This window comes from Staurois parvus, unplaced genomic scaffold, assembly GCF_062004578.1.
Source record: "Staurois parvus isolate SC_StPar_1 unplaced genomic scaffold, SC_StPar_1.0 ptg000449l, whole genome shotgun sequence".
Lineage (NCBI taxonomy): Eukaryota > Metazoa > Chordata > Amphibia > Anura > Ranidae > Staurois > Staurois parvus.
The window spans coordinates 252,163-266,534 of record NW_028318245.1 but is presented as its reverse complement, the minus strand read 5'-3'; the positions used below and the strand labels follow the sequence as shown (position 1 = coordinate 266,534).

Sequence of the window (14,372 nt, the reverse complement as noted above, 5' to 3'; positions counted from 1 at the left end):
ACTGGGAGTGCCCTTCATGGTTTTTTGCACCGGGGCCCTGAGGATTCTAGTTACACCACTGGGCTCAGAGGGATTGGGGGTCGGGGGGCCCTTCATGTTTTCTTGCACTGGGACCTTGGGGATTCTAGTTACTCCACTGGGCTCAGAGGGACTGGGGGTCAGGGGGGCTCTTCATGGTTTCTTGCACCGGGGCCCTGAGGATTCTAGTTATGCCACTGGGCTCACAGGGATTGGGGGTCAGGGGGGCCCTTCACGGTTTCTTGCACCGGGGCCCTGAGGATTCTAGTTACGTCACTGGGCTCAGAGGGACTAGGGGGGTCTTTCATGGTTTCTTGCACCGGGGCCCTGAAGATTCTAGTTACGCCACTGCGCTCAGAGGGAAGTTAGGGTCAGGGGGTAGCCCTTTATTGTTTCTTGCATTGAGGCCCTGAAGATTCTAGTTATGCCACTGGGCTCAAAGGGACTGGGGGTCAGGGGGGGCCCTTCATGGTTTCTTGCACCGGGGCCCTGAGGATTCTAGTTACGTAACTGGGCTCAGAGGGACTGGGGATCAGAGGGGGCCCTTCATGGTTTCTCCTTCATCCTTCTCCTTCATCTTTTCTGCCTTCATTCCTTCCTTTCTTTTATCTTTTCTTCCTTCCTTCCATCTTTTCTTCTTTCATTCCTTCCTTCCATCTTTTCTACCTTCCTTCCTTTTAGCTTTTCTACCTTCATTCCTTCCTTCCATCTTTTCTGCCTTCATTCCTTCCTTCCTTTTATCTTTTCCTCCTTCCTTCTATCTTTTATACCTTCATTTCTTTTATCTTTTCTGCCTCCATGCCTTCCTTTTATCTTTTCTGCCATCATTCCTTTTATATTTTCTTCCTTCCATCCATCTTTTCTATCTTTATTCCTTCCTTTTATCTTTTCTACCTTCATTCCTTCCTTTCTTTTATCTTTTCTTACTTCGTTCCTTCCTTTCTTTTATATTTTCTTCCTTCTTTTTATCTTTTCTTCCTTCCTTTTATCTTTTCTATCTTCATTCCTTCCTTCTTTTTATCTTTTCTACCTTCATTCCTTTTATCTTTTCTACCTTCATTCCTTCCTTTCATCTTTTCTTCCTTCATTACTTCCTTTCATCTTTTCTTCCTTCATTACTTCCTTTCATCTTTTCTTCCTTCATTCCTTCCATCTTTTCTTCCTTCATTCCTTTTATCTTTTCTTCCTTCCTTTTATCTTTTTTAGCTTCATTCCTGCCTTTTATCTTTTCTTCCTTCCATCTTCTCTACCTTCATTCCTTCCTTTCATCTTTTCTTCCTTCCTTTTATCTTTTCTTCCTTCCTTCATTCCTTCCATCCTTTTATCTTTTCTTCCTTCATTCCTTCCTCACTTTTCTTTTTTTTTTCTTTCCTTCCCGCTCTCCTGTTTAGACCCCCCAATATCTCATCTAAGCTCCGCAACAGGGCTCCTAAAAAAAGTTGTAAAAAAAAAAAAAAAAAGGTAAAAAAAATTAAAAAAAACAAACAAAACAAAAATAAAACTGACACCAGTGGCAGAACTACCAGGGTCACAAAGGTCTCACTTGTGACTGGTCCCTGGTGTTCTGCCACTGAGCTCAGAGGGATTGGGGATCAGGGGGGGCCCTTCCTGGTTTCTTGCACTGGGGCCCTGAGGATTCTAGTTACGTCACTGGGCTCAGAGGGACTGGGGGGGCCCTTCATGGTTTCTTGCACCGGGGCCCTGAAGATTCTAGTTACACCACTGGGCTCAGAGGGATTGGGGGTCGGGGGGGCCCTTCATGTTTTCTTGCACTGTGACCCTGAGGATTCTAGTTACGCCACTGGGCTCAGAGGGACTGGGGGGGCCCTTCATGGTTTCTTGCACCGGGGCCCTGAAGATTCTAGTTACACCACTGGGCTCAGAGGGATTGGGGGTCGGGGGGGCCCTTCATGTTTTCTTGCACTGTGACCCTGAGGATTCTAGTTACGCCACTGGGCTCAGAGGGAATGGGGGTCAGGGGGCTCTTCATGGTTTCTTGAACCGGGGCCCTGAGGATTCTAGTTATGCCACTGGGCTCAGAGGGATTGGGGGTCCGAGGGGGCCCTTCACGGTTTCTTGCACCGGGGCCCTGAGGATTCTAGTTACGTCACTGGGCTCAGAGGGACCCTTCATGGTTTCTTGCACCGGGGCCCTGAGGATTCTAGTTACACCACTGCGCTCAGAGGGAAGTTAGGGTCAGAGGGGAGCCCTTTATGGTTTCTTGCACTGAGGCCCTGAAGATTCTAGTTACGCCACTGGGCTCAAAGGGACTGGGGGTCAGGGGGGGCCCTTCATGGTTTCTTGCACCGAGGCCCTGGGGATTCTAGTTACGCCACTGGGCTCAGAGGGACTGGGGATCAGAGGGGGCCCTTCATGTTTTCTCCTTATATCTTTTGCACCTAATAAAACATTTTTTTAAAGAAGAAAATGTATAAAGTGGAGAAATTCTGAACAATGCGATTTTTCTGGTTGAAGCTCCCTCCTGTGGAGGCTCAAACACTCCATTGGAATACATTGGTATGGGTTTCGTAGACAAGCCACCAAGTAGACTACCCCATAATGGCACGTAGCTCAAGACCTCATCCTTCGCCGACTCCCAACCCCTTTCCCCTTTTCTTTTCAATTCCTCTCCTTCTTTACTTTCTTCTTAACTTAGGATTTAGAGAAACCCTTCACATGCCACCTGGAAGACTGGTGGTACTACTGGAGGGTACAGCCAGTGGACCTTCTGTAGGGTAAGTCTCTGGGCCCTCAAAGACATTTCTCCAAAACTGTCCCATGGGGTCGTAGAATGATACAACGCACCAGAGATTTGGGGTCTTTTTGGTTTCAGATCTTTCCTTAACCCATCCCCCTTCAGAGGATTCCCCCCCCCCCTTCCTGACCAGGCCATTTTTTGCATTACGGCACCACGTTACTTTAACTTGACAATTGAGTGGTCGTGCAAAATGCAATTTCGTCCTTTTTTCCCCACGAACTGAGATGGTTTTTGATCAAATTAAAATTTTTTAATTTTAAACATCTAATTTCGTCCTAAATTTAGACCAAAGTGTATTCTGTGACATGTCTTTGCTAAAAAAAATCCCAATACTTGTAAATTAACCCCTCCCCCTAATGATTCCTCCCCCCCCCCCCGACGTTTTTTGCACTGCGTTACTTTAACGTGATAATTGCGCAGTCTTGCAACGCTGCACCCAAATTAAATTGACGTCCTTTTTTCCCCATGTACTGAGCTGGTATTTGATCGCCTGTGTGGTTTTTATTCTTTGCGCTGTAAACAAAACAATTTTGAGAAAAAAATATTTTTGACTTTTTGCTATTAAACACATCTAGTAAAAAAAAATTAAAAAAAAAAATCTAAAAATTGTCATGAATTTTGGCCAAAATGTATTTTGCGACATGTCTTTGTTAAAAAAAAAAATCCCAATACGTGTAAATTAACCCCTCCTGAGGATTCCCCCCCCCCCCCATTCCTGACCAGGCCATTTTTTGCATTGCAGCACTGCGTTACTTTAACTTGACAATTGCGCGGTCGTGCCACGCCACACCAAAATATTGAATCACTTGTGTGGTTTTTCTTTTTTTTTGCTATTAAAAAAAAGCGACAATTTTGAGAAAAAAAACAAATATTTTTGATTTAAACATGTCAAGTAAAAAAAAAATTTTAAAAATTAAAACCAAAATGTATTCTGCTCCACGTCTTAGCTAAAAAAAAAAATCCCGATACGTGTAAATTAATTGCTTTACGTGAAAGTTATAGCATCTTCAAACGGCGGGATAGATACTGGAATTTTTTTTTTACTAGTAATGGCGGTGATCAGTGACTTATAGTGGGACTGCAGCGGGCATTCTGACACGGGGGGGATGGACTTGGTGTCACTGACATCCCCACCAACAGAGTCTGCAAATGGCGGTACGTCCAGTAAAAAAAAAATTTAAAAAATCAAATTTCGTCATAATTTTCGCCCAAAATGTATTCTGCTCTGTGTCTTCGCTAAAAAAAAATCCCAATACGTGTAAATTAATTGGTTTACGTGAAAGTTATAGCGTCTACAAATGGCGGGATACATACGGGGGATTTTTTTTTCACTAGTATTGGCGGCGATCAGCGACTTATAGCAGAACTGCGGCGGGCATTCTGACACTGCGAGGGGGGGACTGACATGGTGTCACTGACATCCCCAGTGACACCAATACAGTGATCAGTGCTAATAAAAAGCACCGACACTGTACTAATGGCACTGGGCAGGAAGGGGTTAACATGTGGGGGCAATCAAAGGGTTAACTGTGTGCTGGGAGTGTTTTACTAGGGGGCGGGGTCTGTGTGCTTCACTGTAATCACACTGCTTTGGATGGCTGTGCTGCGCAGTATGCGGGAGCCGACATAGAGAACTGTTTTGTTTTTCTAACAGTCCTCCTCCCCGTCATAGATCCTTGGCAATCACCAGGCACCGGCGAGTAATCACCGGCCAGGACCCGGTGATTGACAGCCACAGATAGGGCGCGTGTGCGCCCCCCTACCCGTACATGCAAAATCACATATATAAATAAAAAAAAAAATATATATATATATATATATATATAAATATATATATATATATATATACACACACACACACACACACACATACACATATATACACAGGTGAAACTCAAAAAATTAGAATTTGGTGCCAAAGTTCATTTATTTCAGTAATGCAACTTAAAAGGTGAAACTAATATATGAGATAGACTCATTACATGCAAAGCAAGATAGTTCAAGCTGTGATTTGTCATCATTGTGATGATTATGGCTTACAGCTCATGAAAACCCCAAATCCACAATCTCAGAAAATGAGAATATTGTGAAAAGGTGCAATATTCTAGGCTCAATGTGTCCCACTCTAATCAGCTAATTAAGCCATAACACCTGCAAAGGGTTCCTGAGCCTGTAACCACTTCAAGACCGGACACTTTTACCCCCTTCCTGACCAGGGCAATTTTCAGCTTTCAGCGCTATCACGCTTTGAATGACAATTACACAATCATGCAAAGCTGTACCCAAATGAATTTTTTACCATTTTTTTGAAACAGATAAGGCTTTATTTTGGTGGTATGTATTCACCACTGGGATTTTTATTTTTTTTGCTATGTAAATGAAAAAGTCCAAAAATTTTGAAAAAAAGTGTTTTTTTAATAAAATTTTGCAAATAAATAATATTTCATCATAAATCTTTGCCAAAATTTATTCCGTTATCATTTTAGTAAAAAAAAAAAATCCAAATTAGTTTATAACAAAAATTATAATTTTTAAACATTTTTTTTTACATTTTTATTTATTTTTTTATATTATTATTTTTTATTTTATTTTTTTACATACTGTCACCCTAGCAGTACAGTGTCACCATGGTGACACTGTACTACTTGTGGGGGGTGATGAAGATTTTTTTTTTTTTTTTTTACACATTGCTTTTACACCCATATAGGATGTAAAAGCAATCATTTCTCTTTCTCTCTGTGTGCATTCATGCACTCATTGAGAAGTACTGACTGAGCTGTGATTGGTCACAGCTTGTCACATGGTACAAGCCTGTTGTGAATAGGCTTGTACCATGTGACCTCTGTGATCATTCACAGATTTCACACGTAGTAAGCAATGATGTCACAAGTGACATCTTGCTTACTACTTTGCATGTGATCACTGATTGGCCAATCAGTGATCACATGATCGGGACCTCGTACAGAGGTCCCGTCCGACGATCGGTGTTTCACTGTGTCCGGAGGACACAGCGGGCACCGGATCGCGGTGCTGCGCGCTCCCAGGGAGCGCGCACAAGCAGGGTGCGGGGAGGCCGTTTATGAACGGCCACCCGACCCTGCACTGCCACCGTCCGGCCGTTTATATACAACGGCCGGACGGGAGGTGGTTAAATGGTCTCTGAAAGGTTGTCGATAGCCCCTGGCTATTTAGTCTTTTTAGTCGGTTTCAGGTACGGACGCGTTGGGGAGATTGACTTCATCTCAGAAGAGAAAGACAACAGACATACACATACACACAGTGATAGGTAAAATCAATCTCTCTAGTTTATTAGTGGGAAGAAAATTAATATAACAGAAAAAGAAAGGTGGGGGCACAGAGTATCAAAAAGCTGAGTTGTCAGTAATTGATTGGCTGAATACAAAAAGACAACATTGACGTCAATTCTGAAAAGTGATGAGAAGCGGGGTTTCACTTTCCCAACAATAAAGAAAGTTTCTACATTGTTTTAAAACACTTATCTACTACATACAATAGAATCTCGCTAGATACTTGTCAAGGCTGTGAACATGACTTTCTCAGGCCTTGAAATCAGTTACAAGTATCCAACAATTATTTTCCCATAGGACAGAAGTATTTGACTTTTAATTATATCATAACAGAAACAGGTGCTGTTAGTATAAAGAAATAATTGGATATTATCTCCTCTACCAAGGCTAACCTAACACAGCATATTTTCATTAACTCATTCTGGGTATAATACAAAACAATTAACCAACATGTTAGTACAAAATATAAAATGGAGTGGGGAAAACAAAATGACAGACCTAAAAGACATACATTTCCCTTCAGTCTCTCAGTCTGGTTCAGTAGGAATCTCAATCATGGGAAAGACTGCTGGCCTGACACCATCATTGACACCCTCCATAAGGAGGGAAAGCCTCAAAAGGTAATTGCAAAAGAAGTTGGATGTTCCCAAAGTGCTGTATCAAAGCACATTAATAGAAAGTTATGTGGAAGGGAAAAGTGTGGAAGAAAAAGGTGCACAAGCAGCAGGGATGACCGCAGCCTGGAGAGGATCGTCAGGAAAAGGCCATTCAAAAGTGTTGGGAACTTTCACAAGGAGTGGACTGAGGCTGGAGTCAGTGCATCAAGAGCCATCACACACAGACGGATCCTGGACATGGGCTTCAAATGTCGTATTCCTCTTGTCAAGCCGCTCCTGAACAACAAACAACGTCAGAAGTGTCATACCTGGGCTAAAGAAAAACAGGCCTGGTCTGTTGCTCAGTGGTCCAAAGTCCTCTTTTCTGATGAGAGCAACTTTTGCATCTCATTTGGAAACCAAGGACCCGGAGTATGGAGGAAGAATGGAGAGGCACACACTGCAAGATGCTTGAAGTCCAGTGTGAAGTTTCCACAGTCTGTGTTGATTTGCGGAGCCATGTCATCTGCTGGTGTTGGTCCACTGTGCTTCATTAAGTCCAGGGTCAACGCAGCAGTCTACCAGGAGATTTTGGAGCTCTTCATGCTTCCTTCCACAGACGAGCTTTATGGGGATGCTGACTTCATTTTCCAGCAGGACGTGGCATCTGCCCACACTGCCAAAAGCACCAAAACCTGGTTCAATGACCGTGGGATTACTGTGCTTGATTGGCCAGCAAACTCGCCTGACCTGAACCCCATAGAGAATCTATGGGGCATTGCCAAGAGAAAGATGAGAGACATGAGACCGAACAATGCAGAAGAGCTGAAGGCTGCTATTGAAGCATCCTGGTCTTCCATAACACCTCAGCAGTGCCACAGGCTGATAGCTTCCATGCCACGCCGCATTGAGGCAGTAATTGCTGCAAAAGGGGCTCAAACCAAGTACTGAGTACATATGCATGCTTCTACTTTTCAGAGGTCCGATATTGTTCTATGTACAATCCTTGTTTTATTGATTGCATGTAATATTCTCATTTTCTGAGATTGTGGATTTGTCATAGTTCTGCCTCATCACTGCCAGTGTCTTCTATAACACATAACCAACAGTGGGCAGGTGCCAGGTCCTGCTGGAAAATGAAGTCAGCATCCCCATAAAGCTCGAAGGAAGCATGAGGTGCTCCAAAATCTCCTGGTGGACGACTTAATGAAGCTCAGTGGACCAACACCAGCAGATGACATGGCTCCCCAAATCAACACAGACTGTGGAAACTTCACACTGGACTTCAAGCATCTTGCAGTGTGTGCCTCTCCATTCTTCCTCCATACTCCGGGTCCTTGGTTTCCAAATGAGATGCAAAAGTTGCTCTCATCAGAAAAGAGGACTTTGGACCACTGAGCAACAGACCAGGTGTGTTTGTCTTTAGCCCAGGTAAGACGCTTCTGACGCTGTTTGTTGTTCAGGAGCGGCTTGACAAGAGAAATACGACATTTGAAGCCCATGTCCAGGATCTGTCTGTGTGTGGTGGCTCTTGATGCACTGACTCAAGCCTCAGTCCACTCCTTGTGAAAGTCCCCAACACTTTTGAATGGCCTTTTCCTGACAATTCTCTCCAGGCTGCGGTCATCCCTGCTGCTTGTGCACCTTTTTCTTCCACACTTTTCCCTTCCACATAACTTTCTATTAATGTGCTTTGATACAGCACTTTGGGAACATCCAGCTTCTTTTGTAATTACCTTTTGAGGCTTTCCTTCCTTATGGAGGGTGTCAATGATGGTGTCAGGTCAGCAGTCTTTCCCATGATTGTGATTCCTACTGAACCAGACTGAAACACCATTTAAAGGCTCAGGAACCCTTTGCAGGTGTTATGGCTTAATTATCTGATTAGAGTGGGACACTTTGAGCCGAGAATATTGCACCTTTTCACAATATTCTCATTTTCTGAGATTGTGGATTTGGGGTTTTCATGAGCTGTAAGCCATAATCATCACAATGATGACAAATCACGGCTTGAACTATCTTGCTTTGCATGTAATGAGTCTATCTCATATATTAGTTTATTAGTTTCACCTTTTAAGTTGCTGCACTGAAATAAATGAACTTTTGCACCATATTCTCATTTTTTGAGTTTCACCTGTACATATAAATATATGTACACAGTATATACATACATACATATACGTGACTTTTCGCACCCGTGCCGCCCTGTAGCAGTAATTCTGCTGTAGGGCAGTCGGGAAATCGGTTAAAGAGGACCTGTAAGAGGACAGAGAAGTCCAGCGTCCAACCCAGAAGTATTCGAGGGCAAGCCACCCCTGGAGCTCACAGATCCAGGAAGAACTTCTCCTCCTATTTACCAGCAGCCCATCCACCTTCTGGGCACACCTTACCAGGTATTGGATACTTGAATCCTCCCACCCCAATCTCCTGAAGATTCTCCTAGAGATAGAGGGAGGTCATACAAACCCCCCAACCTGTGGGGTCTTCAGCAGACCAAACTACCCAATCCTGGTCCCTGTGGCTACAGAAGAAGCCCCTCACAGACCATGTAGGAGGGCGCTGCCTCAGTATTTCTTTCAGATCGGTGGAAAACGTTACTTCTGTGTAGCAGCTTCCTGTAATAAAGACCGGTCACTGAGGCTCTCTCTACTTGAGCAGGGTGACCGGTCTGGGCTCCGCCCCCTCCTGTAGTTTTCTGCAGCCAGCCTGTAATGGATGTGGCTTGCTGGGCCCCTCCCACTCTTGTGCAGTGATGATGTCACAGCTGCTTTTACAAAGAGATATCTGGGTTTGAAAAAGGTATAGACTTGAGGAAAATATTTCAATTGCTATGAACCATCCAATTAAAAAAAAAAAAAAGGGATTACATGGCACGACTCTCTTAAAACGTCTTAAATTTTATTAAAAAAAAAATATCTTGAGACTTTTTAGAGAACGTCTCAAACAATAAGAAATTCGACCGCCGTCTCTTGCTTGAAGCCAAGGCTGGAGCTTTGCTTTACGAAGGTCTCTTTTGCCAGTGAAACATTTCCCGCACTCTGGACATGTAAACTGTTCATTGGTCTGCATGTTTTCGAAGGTGGTGCCTAACAAGGTCACTTTTGAGAGAGAAAGCTCTCCCGCAATCCCGACATGGGAAAGGACGCTCTCCCAGGTGCCTTTTAATGTGCATAAGGAGGTTTCCCTTCTCGGTGAAACATCTCCCGCACTCCGAGCACGAATAAGGGCGCTCACCTTTGTGGCGCCTCAGGTGTACATTTAGTATCCCTTTGTAGGGGAAACGTCTCCCGCACTCGGGGCACGAATAAGGACGTTCGCCCGTGTGAGTGGTCTGGTGTCTAACAAGTTCTCCTTTCTGCGTGAAAGACCGATCGCACTCCGAACACGAGTAAGGCTTCTCGCCTGTATGGACTCTTTGATGTTTAGCAAGGTTTCCTCTTCCGCTGAAACATTTCCCGCACTCTGAACATGAAAAAGGGCGTTCCCCCGTGTGCAGCCTTCTGTGTGCGTCCAGAGTTGCTTTCTGAGCAAAACCCTTCCCACAGTCTGTGCACGTGAAGGGACGCTCGCCTGTGTGAGTTCTTTGGTGTTTAAGAAGTTCTGCGTGATGGATGAAACTTTTCCTGCACTCGGAACAAGGATAAACGTGCTTGCCTTTACGAATCTTCTGGTGCTTAAGGAGGTTTCCTTTTCGTGCAAAACGTTTCCCGCACTCTGGACAGGAAAAAGGACGCACTTTGACAGTGTTCCAGACCTCCTCACGTGTAAGAGGGACCTTCTCTTTGTGCATGCTCTGATGTCTAGCAAGATTTGCCTTCATTCTGAACCATCGATCACATTTAAGACATTTAAATGGCTTATCGCCTTTGGGGTTACCAGTAGGCGATTTATCCGAGGACGATTCCCCAGGATTAGATCGAATGGGTGATTTATCAGTGCTGAAAATATTTGGGTGGGATTTGGTGGAAGGTTTTTCAAGTTCAGAGGGATTTGGTATTTCATCAACACTGTAAACAACGGGATGTGATTTCTCAGGTTTCCCAGGCTTAGAAGGATCAGCTATTGTATCAACATTGGAAAGAATTGGATGGGATTTCTCAAGTTTCTTTGGATTAGAGGGATCCATTGAGTTCTCTACATTGGAATCTGGGCAATGTATAGTTTGTTCCTTGGGGTTCTCTCCTTGAGAACATTGTGTAGGACCATGATCTTCTGCTTTATGATCTACCTCTACGTCATTCTGGATATCATGTTCACCTGTCGGTAAAAAAAGTTTACAATTACATTGAGGAATGGAGATGGACCTTTCATATGGTGTCCAGTATCTCCTCCTCATTTGTTAGGAACATGACGTTATATTGAGGAATGGAGATGGACCTTTCATATGGTGTCCAGTATCTCCTCCTCATTTGTTGGGAACATGACGTTATATTGAGGAATGGAGATGGACCTTTCATATGGTGTGTGTAGCTCCACCTCGTTTGTTAGGCCACCATATTTAATAATTTTAATACTTCCCAGCTCCAGCTCTTAGTTCAGCTTCCAGAATATTTAGTCTAGGTTTATTTGATGCAACTAATAATTCACCCCTTTAGCATCAAAATGAAATAGGTCAGACAGCATGAGTTACTTGATTGTAATCAGTGTCTGAACTTAGCTGGTCTACCATTGGTAATCCTGTTTCATCTCACTTGGTGATTTGAGGGTGTACAGATCCTCAATCATCAATCTACATGCCTTCAATGTATAGGAGGGGAAAAAAAGAAAATTTGAATAGTTTCTGAATTGAGAGTTTATAGCTCACCTACGCTGATATCCACGGAAGGTTTCTCCTGTTTAATTGTTCTTATCATCCCAACCTCCTCTGTAGACTGCTGATTATCCTTCAAATACATCTTTTCTTCTTCCTTTTTAGTTTCATTGTTCATATCTAAGAGTTCTTCATGCTAAATAGAATGATAGAAAATATTGTACCAAAAAAATCCACAGAAAGAAGAGCCTGAGTTAGCCTCAGGGAACTTTTGTGCTTCATCAGTTTACCTGATTATGGTGAGGGATGGTGTGACCTTCCTGTGTGGAATCCCGGGAATACAGAGGATGGGGACATCTCTCTGGTGGGTTCCCATGACTGGATCCACCTACCTGATGATGGTGAGAGATGGTGTGACCTTCCTGTGTGGAATCCCAGGAATACAGAGGACGGGGACATCTCTCTGGTGGGTTCCCATGACTGGATCCATCTACCTGATGATGGTGAGAGATGGTGTGACCTTCCTGTGTGGAATCCCAGGAATACAGAGGACGGGGACATCTCTCTGGTGGGTTTCCATGACTGGATCCATCTGTAGGAAACACACACACTGACTGAATCCATTGTTTCTATGTGTTTATCAGATGATGGGAGATCTAGGTGGAGCCTCCGTACTGCTCTCTCCTTTCCAATAAAGTCTCCTCTTACCCGGTGATGTGAGGGGCGGCTGATTGTCCATCATGACGTCCTTGTAGAGATCTTTGTGTCCTTCTAAATACTCCTACTCCTGCATGGAGAAATAGACAGTGACATCCTAAATAACAAACTAGAATTTGAGTAACCAAGGTACTGGAGTTGACCCATCAATGGATCATGGTTTAGGAGGATCAAACAGGTTCATATGGGGTGTATTGGATTGTTAAACACAAACAAGGTGCCCATACAAACAGGGGACCTACAGCTTGGAAGCTACAAATACAATGTCCAAAAAGAGCACCAGACCAATGAGCTGAAAGTCCAAAGATACTGGATACATAACAAACAGCCGTTTTCAACCAGGGTTCCGTGAAAGCCTGAGGTTCTCACAGAGGTTCCTAGGGCTTCCTTGAGCTGTGGCTGACTTTCTGTTTGATGGTGCTTTGATAGTTCTGAGGCCAACACCACTTGGCAGAGCCAGCTGCAGGACACAAGTGATCTTTTTAGCTGGCATTATTTCCACTGGCCACCAATATAAGGGGTGTTTTTTTGCAATCATTCCCATTGAATTGATTTTAGCAGGGGTTCCCGGAGACCTAAAAAATTAGTTTTAGGCTTCCTTTAGGGTATAAAGTTTGAGAAAGGCTGCTTAATGACAATGCAGGTGTTGAATGTCCAAAAAACATCCAAAAAAACCCAGCAACTAAAACTGGAATTCAAAGAAATGGCCAAAACAATTCTACCATGCTCAAAGGGTAGACACGTCCATAGATGAGGTGCCGCTAAAGAACTTAAGGAATACTGAGACTCAAGGCATATGTCCCAGTGGAGAATCTTGGCTTCTCCATCACCCCCAAAGATTTATAATGGTGGCTCCCATTTCTTGGTACAGTGTCTAGAGAACGGTTCCTCTGTATATTGAAGGTAGAATGAGCTTACACACGTCATATTGGAAGGTGGAGAAGGTGCCGTACCCCTACGCATTGAAAACGCCACTGTGTCATAGTGGATCTTGGTCTCAATTTTGGGTGGAACATTGGCTTTCTTTTTTGAACATTTTACACCTTCATTGTCATTACTAATCCAACCCTTAACTGTCCGAGGATGTAAATATCCACGCAACGTACCTTTCAATTGTTGCCTCGCGACAAAAGAGACTGCAACAGATGCACATTAGTAAAAACATGGCCCTAAGGGCTCATTCACACCGCAACGCACAAAATTTGCACGTTAAAGTGCGATGACTTGCTTTTTTGTAACTCATCGAATTGCGTTTACAAACACATATTTTCTGTACAACACACATCAAGGGTCAGAATAATTTATTTTTGGATTTGGATGCTTTGGCACGTGTTGATGGATGTGCGCCTTTGCCTAACCTGAAGGAGCATGCAGTAAAGGGCGCACAAGTTTTTAGCAAGTCAATACAGATCAGCGCACTCTAATTTTACGTACGACCTGTATGGAGTATCTCTACGCACAACAATAACACATCATCAAAATAACCAACATACTGACCAGAACCGTTTTTTCTCTCTGGGGGCAGCCATGACTCCAAATTACTCATCTACTTCCCCTGAGTGCTTCCTATGGTTCAGGACATTGTGATCTAGTTCTACTCCTCCCTCTCTAGTCACATGATCGTCAAAGGTTCAGAGTGTGGGCATTGCCAGCATTCAACATGGCCACAGGTTGACAGGAGGACAAACACTAGGTTCAAAGCCATGTGATCCCACAGACGGGTGGCCATTTTCTTGCAGACATTTTGACGCTCAAAACAGGACCACACTTTCTAGTGTGGAAGAATGAGCATCCACTGATGGTAGAGATGGAATTTTTTGGATATACGCCAGGGGTTTGCCGGCTCATCATTTCTTTCACCATTTCATTGTCTGTCGAGATATTTTCTGTATCAAACGTCGTTCTCGTGCGACAATCCCGATTTGAGTATCTTGAAGGGAATGGGGCAACCCAACTGGCTCGCCAAAAATGCATATTATGGAGGCCTCCTGCCATAAATGTTTATAACTCCCTCCTATGTCGTTCTGCTGTTCGGGGGCTTGGTGCGGTCACCCATAGCAACCACTCAGTGCTGCTCCTCTGTGTGGTGTATATGGTTGTTATGGGTTACCACCGAAACCTGGGTTCCCGACTCTCCTCCCCGTTCCCCTCACCATTCCTTGCTCTCCTCCCCGTTCTCAGCTCTCCTCCCCGTTCCCCTCACCGTTCGAGGCTCTCCTCTCCGT

General features: G+C 44.0%; 2 protein-coding genes across 5 annotated transcripts in view; both read right to left on the bottom strand.

Annotated features, from left to right (window-relative positions):
* LOC149453185 (uncharacterized) overlaps positions 1-14,372 on the bottom strand; it is a 199,431-nt gene that overhangs the window by 117,961 nt on the left and 67,098 nt on the right. The window lies entirely within an intron of this gene.
* On the bottom strand, positions 9,558-13,770 carry LOC149453193 (uncharacterized). 2 transcript variants are annotated; one of them, XM_089688437.1, is made up of 5 exons: positions 13,645-13,770; positions 12,139-12,217; positions 11,721-12,022; positions 11,485-11,626; positions 9,558-10,937 (listed from the first exon to the last, which is right to left on the bottom strand). In XM_089688437.1, the coding sequence occupies exons 2-5, from the start codon at positions 12,170-12,172 to the stop codon at positions 9,736-9,738; spliced, it is 1,680 nt and encodes a 559-aa protein (XP_089544563.1). In that variant the 5' UTR covers positions 12,173-12,217; positions 13,645-13,770; the 3' UTR covers positions 9,558-9,735. The 2 variants fall into 2 exon arrangements, with proteins under 2 accessions (XP_089544563.1, XP_089544564.1); XM_089688438.1 differs by having other exon boundaries at positions 11,823-12,022.